At 47.1% G+C, this 13,443-nt stretch overlaps 1 protein-coding gene across 14 annotated transcripts in view; it reads left to right on the top strand.

Moving 5' to 3' along the window:
• LOC112250268 (RNA-binding protein Musashi homolog 2) overlaps positions 1-13,443 on the top strand; it is a 332,528-nt gene that overhangs the window by 234,903 nt on the left and 84,182 nt on the right. For all 14 annotated transcript variants that reach the window (XM_042309137.1, XM_042309138.1, XM_042309136.1 and 11 more), the window contains exon 8: positions 6,650-6,732. In XM_042309137.1, the coding sequence (XP_042165071.1) occupies positions 6,650-6,732 (83 nt within the window). The remainder of the gene's footprint in view (positions 1-6,649; positions 6,733-13,443) is intronic.

A 13,443-nucleotide genomic window follows, 5' to 3' on the forward strand; every position in this document is an offset into this window, starting at 1 on the left:
CGTATACAAAAGATACGTGATCGTATATAAATGTACGGTTTGAAGTGAATATGTTTTAGTCAAATAATATAGCTGTTTTGGCTTCTTGCGGCCAATTTGCAGTCTTAAAAAAGAAAAGGTCTGAATGTAGTTGATGATCCCTGTCCTATACCATCGTTGGTCCTGGATGAGCATGATATCTCACCTCCTGCTGAGTATCTAAAGCTGTAAAAGATGGATGCACATATCTCACTGCTCTGTGAGCCTTCATTTTCATGTAAAGAGGGATGACACTGGCACATCACTAGAATCTGTCTGCTCCACTGTACCCAGGGGATTGTGGGTATGCGCGCTGTGTGTGATCGCTCCACATAATGCAACCTTAAGAAAGTGTTAAAACACGTCCTACACCTTAACAGAGGATAACATTTTCATGTGCTGAGGTCCACATTATTTTACAGCCTTACCCACATAAGCTAGTTATGTATGTAAATGGTGCCACACACTCAGGGAAACATAACAGAAAAAAACGATTTAGCCTCATTTGTAATTCCCAGGTGCTAAAAAGAGCGAGTTGAGTAATATGTTAAAGTTGGATTTTAAACAGGGGCTGCCAGTTAAGTCAACTGAAAAGTAAAGTTTTCTGCATTTATTACGAAGTCCCCTTTAGTATCTGCCGGAAAATGACAATTGAAAACTCTCCGGAATGCTACAGCATTTGATTTGCTCTTGTTCTACTTTAAATACATTAAAGTGGCTCTGGCAGAATCAGCTTTTTAAGCAAAGGTCACTTGACGTTTCATTGATTTAGCATTTTAATGTTATTTGCGTAGCCTCTCTCTCTCTGCGGGGGAATGGCATTATGCAGGCAAGGAGAGTGTGTGTGCAGTGTGCTGTTTGCTGCTGGTGAGAGGCTGTGAACGCGGCCTGGGTGTAACTCAGTGGAGACGGGGGCGGGGCTAGACCTGCCACTCTCTAACAAGTATAAGATACAGCCAAGACCCCTCACCTCTGCAGCAGCCACCCAGCCAGTCAGCTACCCAGCCTCCCAGCCTGTCAGCCACCCAGCCAGTCAGCCACCCAGCCAGTCAGCCACCCAGCCAGTCAGCCACCCAGCCTGTCAGCCACCCAGCCAGTCAGCCACCTAGCCAGTCAGCCACCCAGCCAGTCAGCCACCCAGCCAGTCAGCCACCCAGCCTGTCAGCCACCCAGTCAGTCAGCTACCCAGACACCCAGCCAGTCAGCCACCCAGCCAGTCAGCCACCCAGCCTGTCAGCCACCCAGCCAGTCAGCTACCCAGACCCCAGCCAGTCAGCCACCCAGCCAGTCAGCCACCTAGCCAGTCAGCCACCCAGCCAGTCAGCCACCCAGCCAGTCAGCCACCCAGCCTGTCAGCCACCCAGCCAGTCAGCTACCCAGCCACCTAGCCAGTCAGCCACCCAGCCAGTCAGCCACCCAGCCAGTAAGCCACCCAGCCAGTCAGCCACCCAGCCTGTCAGCTACCCAGCCAGTCAGCTACCCAGCCAGTCAGCTACCCAGCCAGTCAGCCACCCAGCCAGTCAGCCACCCACCCAGCCAGTCAGCTACCCAGCCAGTCAGCCACCCAGCCAGTCAGCCACCCAGCCAGTCAGCCACCCATCCTGTCAGCCACCCAGCCTGTCAGCCACCCAGCCAGTCAGCCACCCAGCCAGCCACTAACACTTGTTGCCAGCCTTCACATTGAAAATCCATGTGTTGTCATTAGTCCGTTAAAATCTTTGTCTCAGCGAAGGTGTTGGCACCTCTCCCTGTCTCTATTGATTCCGGCTCCTCTTTAATAATCTCATAAAAGTGTAGTCCTGCTCTCCTGCCATGTTGGCGCAACAGAACAGGACTACCCACCCAGGATTACCAGACAGGAATGACACACCTCTATCTGACACCCTAGGATGAGAGGAAGGGAGAATGGGGAGGATGAGTGGAGGGAAGGAAGGGGAGAGGGCTTGTGTGCCTATAAGTGTTGGGTCTGTAAGTAGGGTAAAGGAGCGAGGGGTGGAAGACCAATATAGGGGTAGAGGGTCAGACTGCCCCTGTGGGAGGGCCTGGGCTGGTGAGGGGTGTTGTTCTGTGTTTCTGTCATCCTGGAAGACAATACAACCCAGCCAGCAGTAGAGAATATCCATCAGACAGTAGAGCCTGTTCACTGGTATCAGAGGCTCTGTGGTGGTTGTAGTGTGGGTTGTTTCTCTAATAGAACATTATAGGCTCAGGTTATGAATAACTCCCAGTAAGACTGAGCCAGACTCTCTGGTTACAGGGAGTACTCTCTACATCTGCCATAATAAGGCAACTGGAGCTGGCTCTCTGAGCTTATTGGATTCAATACACTGATTAGAATGTTGTTTGCTTTAAATTAAACAAAATAATCCTTAATTTACTTGCTCTTGCGTTTGTATATCAGTGTGTCATGAGTTTGTGTGGTAGGAGTGTGTGTTTGTTGAGTGGGCACGCAGTGAGATGTTTAGGTCAGCAGCCTACGATTTATTTAGTCTTCGTCTTGGGTGTAGTAGCATATCCAAAGTGATGGTCTCCGCAGCTCCCTCTGTGGGCCAGTGGTGGTAGTGCTTGGTGGGTGGTGACGACGGAGGCTTGGCCCTGACCACACAGGGTGTAATAGTGCAGTGGAAACTGTGCTGTCAGTTAATAGAGGAGCTGCCTCTCTCAGTGTGTGGCAGTGGGAGAGAGTACGATGACAGTAGAGCTCTCCTGCAGAGAGGGCAGGTGTGTTAACCCCTCTCCCTGTTTCTCTCTTTCTCTCTCTCGCTCTCTGCTCTCTTGGTCTGCTCACCCAGCCGCCACTCTCTCCTCCCGCACTCCGCTGTGACAAATGGCTCCTGACGGCTGATTTGTTGGTTGTCAAAAGTGGTCCTTGTGCCGCCGACGAGGGGGAGGTGGATCGAGCTGGAAAACAAGCTGCATCTTCCAATTTTCCAGCTCCCGCCACCGCTTCTCAGCCTCGCCCACAGAAACACTCGCAGGCAGGCAGCCCACGGCAAGCCAAGATGTCACTTCTCAAATTGATATTCTCTCGGTCTGACATAGAATGCATCAAATTAATAGGTGTTCATGATTTATCAGCGTATTCATTCATTTTCATTCAACCTCAGTGATTCCCAGCTTTTCCTGGGTTTTGTAAGCTCCTTTTGAACTAGAGGTGTTTCAGTGACATCCTCTGGCATTAGTAATGACAAGGGAACTAGGAAAAAAGGGAAAAGAGGGTGAGAGAAAGACAGTACTTTTGAAACAGCCATAAAACCCAGGCGTTAGTTGGGAGGGGCGACCAACTTTCCTTCCCACCAGCTACCACAGGATGTCCCGACGAGCTTCTAGAGGAAGTCATCAAACTTGGCCTGAGTTCTCTCCCATGACAGTAGTTAGAACACTGCGCTTTCTGCCCTGCAAAGACAGTTAATCTCCCCAACACTCCTCAAGGACATTAGAAATTCAAATCTTGCCTTGTCCCACATGCCTCTGGGCCATGTGGTTACAGTAACATGAAACACTAAACCTGCCCCTGGGCCATGTGGTTACAGTAACATGAAACACTAAACCTGCCCCTGGGCCATGTGGTTACAGTAACATGAAACACTAAACCAGCCCCTGGGCCATGTTGTTACAGTAACATGAATCGCTAAACCTGCCCCTGGGCCATGTGGTTACAGTAACATGAAACACTAAACCTGCCCCTGGGCCATGTGGTTACAGTAGCATGAAACACTAAACCTGCCCCTGGGCCATGTGGTTACAGTAACATGAAACACTAAACCTACCCCTGGGCCATGTTGTTACAGTAACATGAAACACTAAACCTGCCCCTGGGCCATGTGGTTACAGTAACATGAAACACTAAACCTACCCTGGGCCATGTGGTTACAGTAACATGAAACACTAAACCTGCCCCTGGGCCATGTGGTTACAGTAACATGAAACACTAAACCTACCCCTGGGCCATGTGTTTACAGTAACATGAAACACTAAACCTGCCCCTGGGCCATGTGGTTACAGTAACATGAAACACTAAACCTGCCCCTGGGCCATGTGGTTACAGTAGCATGAAACACTAAACCTGCCCCTGGGCCATGTGGTTACAGTAACATGAAACACTAAACCTGCCCCTGGGCCATGTGGTTACAGTAACATGAAACACTAAACCTGCCCCTGGGCCATGTGGTTACAGTAACATGAAACACTAAACCTGCCCCTGGGCCATGTGGTTACAGTAGCATGAAACACTAAACCTGCCCCTGGGCCATGTGGTTACAGTAGCATGAAACACTAAACCTGCCCCTGGGCCATGTGGTTACAGTAGCATGAAACACTAAACCTGCCCCTGGGCCATGTGGTTACAGTAACATGAAACACTAAACCTGCCCCTGGGCCATGTGGTTACAGTAACATGAAACACTAAACCTGCCCCTGGGCCATGTGGTTACAGTAGCATGAAACACTAAACCTGCCCCTGGGCCATGTGGTTACAGTAACATGAAACACTAAACCTGCCCCTGGGCCATGTGGTTACAGTAACATGAAACACTAAACCTGCCCCTGGGCCATGTGGTTACAGTAACATGAAACACTAAACCTGCCCCTGGGCCATGTGGTTACAGTAAACAGCAGCAGTCATTCTATAGAGAGATTTAGGAGTGTCTCTAAGTGCATGTGAATGTGAATAATGTGCACTACACAATCTGAGATGAGTCAAAGGTCACAGTGGAATAGAGGGGGCTGCTCTGGGTTATTTACCCATGGTCCTCTTCTCTTATTAGCCCTGCTGTCTCCTTATCTCCTCTTATGTCATCCTGTGTTCTGTATGTCATCCTGGCTCCTTCACCCCCTGACCTCTGACCCTGTTTAGGCTCCCTTAAGCCCCGAAGGTTGCTGACTGTTGAAATGTTGTTGATATTATGGACTGGGTGTTTGTGTTCCAAGTAGGCTGATTGTAAAATTGTATTGTATTCACAGTTATTATCAAATAAAATCACATTTCATTTGTCACATGCTTGGTAAACAACAGGTGTAGACTAACAGTTAAATGCTTCCTTACGGGCCCTTCCCAGCAATGCAGAGAAATTGAAAAATAACAGAAAGATAATTACACTAAATACATCATGTGTAATGATACCGTGGCTATATACACAGGGTACCAGTACCGCGTCAATGTGCAACGGTACGAGGTCATTGAGGTAGATATGTACGTATAGGGGTGCCAGGTAACCTAGTGGTTAGAGTGTTGGACTAGTAACCAAAAGGTTGCAAGATTGAATCCCCGAACTGACAAGGTAAAAAAATCTGTCTTTCTGCCCCTGAACAAGGCAGTTAACCCACTGTCATTGAAAATAAGAATGTGTTCTTAACTGACGTGCCTAGTTAGATAAATAAATAAAAAATATAGGTAGGGGTAAAGTGACTAGGCAGCAGGATAGACAGTAGCAGCTGTGTATGTGATGAGTCAAAAGAGTAGGTGCAAAGGGGAGGTCAATGCAGATAGACCAGGTCCCTATTTGGTTAACTATTAGCGGTCTTATGGCTTGGGGGTAGAAGGTATGGGTATGATATAGGTTCAGTTTGGCAATGTATTAACCATATTCAAGCTAAGACTACATTTCCTGTTTGACCCCTTGTGTTCTATTGGTGAATGAACATCCATATCTCTTCATCACATAGTCTATTAAGCTCCATTATAATGACTGGATTATGGTGTGTGAGAATGACTTTAGAGCAGCAGCCATGTGTTTATGTGTTTATCCAGTGTGGCGTCATTGTAAATAAGAATTTGTTCTTACCTGACTTGCCTAGTTAAATCAAAACATTTATGGTAATGCTTGTTTAAGCCCAGGCTGAGGTGATCTTTACTGTCTGTCTGTCTGTCTTCTGTATACAGTACTACAGGCTGCTTCTCATTCATTTCCACTTATTCTTTTATTCCAAATTCTTTGTGTTTCCACACTAGCTCTTCCTTTCTGACACAATGCAATAGAAAATCATTTCCCCTTTGAACCCGCGCCATAAAGAAGGCAGATTGCTTTGTGCGTCAGCCATCAGAACAGCCCGAGAAAAGAGCATAGGCGTTCCCTGGTGCGCCAAGGCTACAGTCGTCTTGTCTCATGGCCTTGTCTCCTTGATATAGGAAGGGGTTAAGCTTTTATTTTATAAATACCTTCAAACATCCCACGGTCAATGATACATTCAGATATGCCGAGTCCTGCATTAACATAAAAACGAGGTCTTGTTATACAGTGAAATTTCAATGAAGCGAACACAAAATGCATTTAATGAAATTCAGATGCTAAGGCCCCTGCTCCCATGAATCTCATTAAATGGGCTTTGTGCTGTTTTCCATCTTCTCTTTGTGGAGAAGGTCCTCCAGTGCCTCTAATAAGGACTGAGATTTCATCATATTCTTGATTTAGAGAAGACAATGTCTGTCTTGTTCAGTTGTTCCTCCCAGCGCTCACACCATTCTGCCTCTCCAAAAGACGGGGGGCGGGCAGAGTTTCTCCATGCACCTCATGATAATAGCTGCATGGTGCATTTTCTTTTAAGGCTGAAGTTTGCGAACTTCCCCCTAACTCTCTCTCTCTCTCTCTCTCCCTCTCTCTCTCTCTCTCTCTCTCTCTCTCTCTCTCTCTAGGATTCGGCTTTGTAACTTTCGAGGGTGAAGACGTCGTAGAGAAAGTCTGTGAAATTCATTTTCATGAAATCAATAATAAAATGGTGAGTCTACTGTTCTTTTCAATTCCAGGTTGGTGTTGAAAGATTAATATTTGATTTCCTCTTTAATGGAGTGTTAATAGCATAGAGTCAACGGTGTGTGTGGTGCGTAGGCGTGTGTGTGAGCTCGTGCATGACTGTATATATACACGTGTGTGTGTCTTTGTGTTTGTGTGAGTGTGTGTGTGTGTGTGCGTGCCTGTTTGTGTGCACTCTGTGGGTCTCTGGGTTTCTGGGATGGGGTAGCGCAGTGGTGTGTACTGCCCGGTAACTGTGAAATTGTGTGTGTGAGTTCCACCTGTCACGTTGAGGGAGTGGTGAGGGGAACCTGTCGCTTTCTTGCCCCTACATTCCCCAAACCATACAACACGCACACCTTGAGTGCTGGCCAGCCAGGGAGAGAGTGTTGCTGGGAGAGCGTTGGCAGAGGAAGAGTTCATTAACCAGGGATTAGAGCCTTCCAGGAAGCCCAGTAATGATCTAACTCACCACCTCACTGCTGTTGTCTTCTGCTTCAAAGCACACAGTCGAAAGCTTATGGTCATTCCATCAGTTCAGCTAATCAGATGAATCAATTGAGCACAGCGTACTGTAGCCGTCAATGTTTCTGTCACACGTTGATAGATAGTAGACAGTTCTGAGTCTCTGTAGTAGCGGTTAGGCCCCTCCTGTCCCCTTGTGTGTACACTGTGTGTAGTCTACTGACTGGGTTGGCCTGTGATGGGCTAGAGGGAATACTCTCTTCCTGTCACTCTACGGGCTGGGACCCCTCCCTTTACTATGTGGTCTCCTTCAGGGTCATAGACCTGAGTGACGGCGGTGGTGTAGTAGAAACAAGAGACCGACTCGTCCATGTATGGCCCTTACTTACCACAATCTTTGTAACAGTCCCTGCTGATCAGAGCCTCCCATAGGAATCACATGAGAAGACCAGAGAGGAAAGGAGACAGGTAGAGGAGAGGGGAAAAGAGAGGAGAGGAGAGAATAGGGGGCGAGGGAAAGAGAGGAGAGAAGTAGAGCTGAGAAAGAGGTGAAACAGGCCTGGTTATCTGAGCTGGAGATCAGATATTGTAGTCATTCGGATCCCCCTCGTCTCCCTCTACCATCCCTCCATCCCCTCTCCCTCTCTTTCTCCGTCACAGACAAGCTGCTCCTTGAGCCCAGGGACAGACACAGTGTCTGCTTGCAGATCTATGAGACCAAGACAATGCTATCGATTTTTATATGATATTGCATCAAATGGTTTCATCGTTCAGGGAGCACCAAGCCAGGGCTGCCATTTCGTTTTCCCTGCAGTGGTATGGAGCATTGTTCGTGCCACACATCGACAGGCTGGATTGAATTGGACTAGCAGGGAATTGCATGAGATGGGTAATGGAGAAATGGAGGAGAATAAAAAGCTACTTGAAATACTCCAGGTCTTGTTGAAAATAACAGAAGTTGATGTGCTGCACTCTCTCTGTGCGGTAATGAGATGGTTGAGCGTTTCTAAGACAACCGAGGAGAGGGTTAAACCGTTCCGGGGAGTTCAAGCAAGCTTCTTCCCATTTTCCTCTCTATTAGAATCCACTGGTAGAGCTTCAGATCAAAGCTTGATCTGAAGCATCATCTGCTAACAGTCTGTGCTGTGTATATTTGACTTGCTAATTCCATTCATCATCATTATTATGATTATTATTTAGTATACTCCTGTGGCAGGCAGGGTCCTGTATTCAGGCTGTTTTAGTGTCATCGTGTGTTTTGATGCCTCTCATCTCTGCTTCCTGCCATCTGTTGCATGTTGAACCCCTTCCTTTAATAGAGTATACAGTCAACTGTGTGCCAGGCGACCCGGCTCTGAGGGAATTCAGTAGAGATTGAAACACAGGCCACAGGTCCAGAGCGGTGGACGTTAGGGAAGAGTCTGCTAGTAAGGGTCAGATTGTGTAGGTGACGACAGAGCATGTGTCGCCCTCGTGAGGATTTCTCTCACGGCGCGACGCTGCCTGCCTTTGATGTCCGCTCTAAGCACACGCAGCCGCCCATAAAACATTCAGCAGGCTTTTCTTCTGCCGGAGACAGAGAGGAAGGGGGAGGGGGGTTGAACAGAACTCTCTTCAAATCCAAACGTCCCGCTTTGGCCCCTTAGAAATCCGACAGAGTGCTGACATCTGGGAGAACAGGAAGGGGGCGAATGGAGGAGGGAAAGGAGGTTAGGATGGAGTGGGGGAAGGAAGAGGGGAAGGAGGAGAGGAAGGAGGAAGGGATGGAGGAGAGGAAGGAGGAGGGGATGGAGGAGAGGATGGAGGAGAGGATGGAGGAGAGGGAGGAGGAGGGGATGAAGGAGGGGAAGGAGGAGGGGATGGAGGAGGGGATGGAGGAGAGGGAGGAGGGAAAGCAGGGAAGATAAAAGGCTCAGGTTTTAACTTAGTATTACAGGAGGATTTTTGGGGGGGATTTAATATCTGAGTTCACCCAATTAAGTCATTTCCGAAATAGACCTATTACGCTCCTGTGATCTCAGATAATTCATGGATATCCACTGGACAGAACTCCCTGTAATGTTAAGAGTTTTAATAATACCTCCTGGTGCTATCCCTTTGATGTGCCCTCCAGTAGGCCTGCCACTCTACTACTGACAGCACAGGCAGACAGACAGACAGGCAGACAGACCACTCTTGGAAGTTTACATGAACTTCAGCACCTAGGTGAACCCTCCTCCCCCAAGCCTAGCTCATCATCTCGGGTCAGTGCACATTGAGATGTACCCATGGTGTGTGTGTGCTTGTGTGTGAACATATGCATGCCTGTGTATGTGTGTGCATGTGTGTGTGTTTGTGCACTGGGGTGTGTGTGTGTGAGTGGATCCTGGAGGATTTACTCAATCACCCAGGGTTCATGTGTGGAGCAGCATAGCTCTACACTAAGGACAGGATATTTATAGCTTGGTTGACGTAGCGGAGGAATGTGGATGTCCATCTGACTGAGTGAAACTACCCCATCCTCTCCTCTACTCTCTGCTGTGGTCTGCCCACTAGGGGGGCTTCTGGCCTCTGGTGAGCCATTGCCTGCCTTGCTGGGAAGTACCATGTCCCGGTCACCATGTCTCTCTCTCTCTCTCTCTCTCTCTCTCTCGCTCTCTCTCTCTCTCTCTCTCTCTCTCTCTCTCTCTCTCTCTCTCTCCCCCCCTCTCCTTCCATTCCCAGCCTTTTCAGGTCTGATTACTGTGGAGCCCCACAGGGCAGGAGCGAGAGAGTGATTGAGGAAATGGCCTGTTCTCTCTGTCTCAATGTCATCCTGATCACCAACTTCCTCTCTGATTGTTATAGTGTGAGTTTTGCCTCATCTGCGAGGCGGCCAGGGGGACAGAGGCTGAATGACAATAAGGTCTCACTTTATCTCTCTAAATATCTCCAGGTAGCCCTGTGTATCGCCACCTGCTGGTGTGTGTGATAGACTAACACCTGCTCTATGCATTAAGTTTACGCTGTCAAGCAGTAGAGTGGTGCTGATTGGGTAGCTTATATTATGGCCATTAGTCATTCAGCCACACCTCCTCATGGAGAGGGTTCCCTCAGTGTAATGGAGTAGAACCAGAGTGGAACTATAGTGTTGTAGTGGAACCAAGAAGCTGCAATCAGCGGTCCTTTGAGATGGTGTTGTGTGGAACCGTGTGGAGGGAGCTGTGAGAATCTGCTAGCACTTCAGCGCCAGTGTGACATTTATCAAGAGGCATAGGTTGTCATTAATATGTGAGCTGGGCCTAATGGGCTGCTGTTGGGCTGATGAGCCTGATGGATGACTGGCAGGACGGCCAGGGACGATGAGGGAGGGAGTGACACACTGTCTGTCAGTCAGCAGAGCACACACACACACACACCATGTTACATCAGCACGACATGCCACGCTGCAGCGCCTCTCTGACAGATGGGACCTCTCAGACACACTCTGCTTTAAGGAAACACTGAATTTGGGGTTCACTGGAACCCCCTGTATTATTCCTCTTTAATTGCTATTCACATCTGAATACACTATCAGTCTCAATGTTCATTTTGGTTTACATTAATCAATGATATTCTCAATTCTCAAATACCACCATGCAGTGATTTACAACTACAACCATGAAAACCTTGTCTTGTCTCTTTTGTCCCTCTCTTCCCGAGTGTCCTGTGTTTTGTTGGATCTGCTTTGAGTTAGTGTCCACTCTCCATGTCCAAGTAGAGACATAGCTTTGGCATACTGAGACAGGAAGGGAAACTGTGGCTCAGTGTGAATATGAGGAAACATGTTGGAATCTGGAGGTTTTAGAATTAGATTGGTAACAGTCTGTAATCTGCTACCATTGGATTTGTAGCTATACTGAACAAAAATATAAACGCACTTTAAATGTAAAGTGTTGGTCCCATGTTTCGTGAGCTGCAATACAAAATCCCAGAAATGTTCCATACGTACAAAAAGCTTATTTCTCTCAAATTTTATGCACAAATTTGTTTACATCCCTGTTAGTGAGCATTTCTCCTTTGCCAAGATAATCCATCCACCTGGCAGGTGTGGCACATCAAGAAGCTGATTAAAAAGCATGATCATTAAACAGGTGCTGGGGACAAAACAAAGCCACTCTAAAATGTGCAGTTTTGTCACACAACACAATGTCACAGATGTCTGAATTTTTGAAGAAGTGTGCAATTGGCATGCTGACTGTAGGAATGTCCACCAGAGCTGTTGACAGATAATTGAATGTTAATTTTTCTACCATAAGCCGCCTCCAACGTCATTTTAGAGAATTTATCACTATGTCCCACTGGCCTCTCAACCGCAGATGTATGGCGTCGTGTGGGCAAACGGTTTGCTGATGTCAACATTGTGAACAGAGTGCCCCAATGTGGCGGTAGGGTTATGGTATCGGCAGGCATAAGCTACATACAACGAACACAGTTGCAATTTATCGATAGCAATTGGAATGTACAAAAATACCCTGAAGAGATTCTGAGACCATTGTGAGGTCCATTTTCTTTAAGGTATCTGTGACTAACATATCTGTATTGCCTGTCATGTGAAATCCATAGATTGGGGCCTAATGAATAGATTTTCTCATATGAACTGTGACACAGTAAAATCTTCGAAATTGTTGCATGTTGCTTTTATACTTTTGCTCAGTATAGATGATTCCTCTCAGCAGGTTGTTACTCTCGTGAAAATGTTTTCACTAGATATTAAGACCTGAGAGGTGCTGTACAGGAAGCAGCTGCTCCAACTCTGAGTTAGGGCTGACCTTGTCAAAGTGACAGGATACAAGTCGTGTTTTGAAGTAAAGCTGTTCTAATGTGAGTTGCTGTAGCACAGATAGAAGTACTGTCGGAGGCAGGGAAATGTCAGAAGCAGGGAAGTGTATTGAGAGATAGAGAGATAGTTGGAGAGAAAGAGAGAGAGAGCGAGAGAGAGGGCGGGGGGGGATATAGATGTGTGTGTGATGGGGGAAATATAGATTTCTGTCTCATAGGCGAAGTTACTTTAAGTGTATCAATAATGCACATGGTCTCATGTCTCTCATGTCATTTAATTCAAGTTACTGGGAGTTCTGCTGTCCTGGTTAACCTGGGCCTTTCTGATACCTTTCAGCAGCAGAAGCGTTTGTCCCCCCTGCCATTGCCAGTAGTATCAGTGGTTGGAGGGAGCCTAGAAGGGAACAGTGAAGTGGATCTAGATGATGTGGATGCTGTAGTGTTGATGGCAGGTTGCTGTTGCCCTCTCTCTTTGACAAGAGTCATTCAGTCATCCCTCTAATCGAAGCAATGATCTCTGTTCTCTCCACCACCCGCCTCCCAATATGAATGCATAATGAACACCTATCAAGTAGTGGCTCAGATCTCTAGATGGGAGTAGTGTGCCGTTAAAATAGGCCCATATTGGTTTTAGTGAACTGCTCCAAGGTAATGTTCTTAAATGTGTCATTTATGATATTCCTCAGTAGAGAATGATCACTGCCGCAGGGATGAATTTTCCGTTAGTAGTCAATTTCCCAGTCGGGTCCCCTGACATGGCCAACCAATTACTGTAGTGAGCAGGCAGGCAAGCAGGCAGGCAGGCAGGCAGGCAAGCAGGGAGGCAGGCAGGTAGCGCTGCTTCCAGCCCACACTGACTGGAGCAGGGAGGGAAGGCTATAAATTACAGGCATGCCTCCATGTACTGTATGGAAATAGGGAGAGGTGTTGCTGGAGGAACTGAATGTTGAAAGATATTATGTACATTGAATCCACATTTCACCCATATTGTTTTAGATTTATGTAATGTCATTTAGTCCAGAATTTCAGTTAAATAACATAACGGGCGATCTTGATGTTCTGTGATACATCTTGATTGTGTCAAACTCAAAACCCATGTCCCATTGCTGTTAGGATGTATATGAACATGAACATGACAGCCAGATAGTGACAGATCCAACGATTACATGCCTGCTGTGAGACAGTCACTTAAAGTTCAGTATACCGCCAGATAGAACGTGCATTATGTTAAAAGCAATGACTCTATATATGAATGGACAAAGCCATTGATCACGTGACACCCTTCATTCCTATGTGAAGACTCAATAGCACATTAAGCCAAATTAAGTCAGTTAAGATGACGTCACATGGAGACATAGGGGTTTTCTTGTTTTGGTAAAAGTACCTCCTCCATCCTCTCTCCTCCATCCTCCCTCCTCAGTCTTCTCTTTTTCGTGACCCAGCAACCGTTAAG

Source organism: Oncorhynchus tshawytscha, linkage group LG30, assembly GCF_018296145.1.
Source record: "Oncorhynchus tshawytscha isolate Ot180627B linkage group LG30, Otsh_v2.0, whole genome shotgun sequence".
In the NCBI taxonomy this organism is placed as follows: domain Eukaryota; kingdom Metazoa; phylum Chordata; class Actinopteri; order Salmoniformes; family Salmonidae; genus Oncorhynchus; species Oncorhynchus tshawytscha.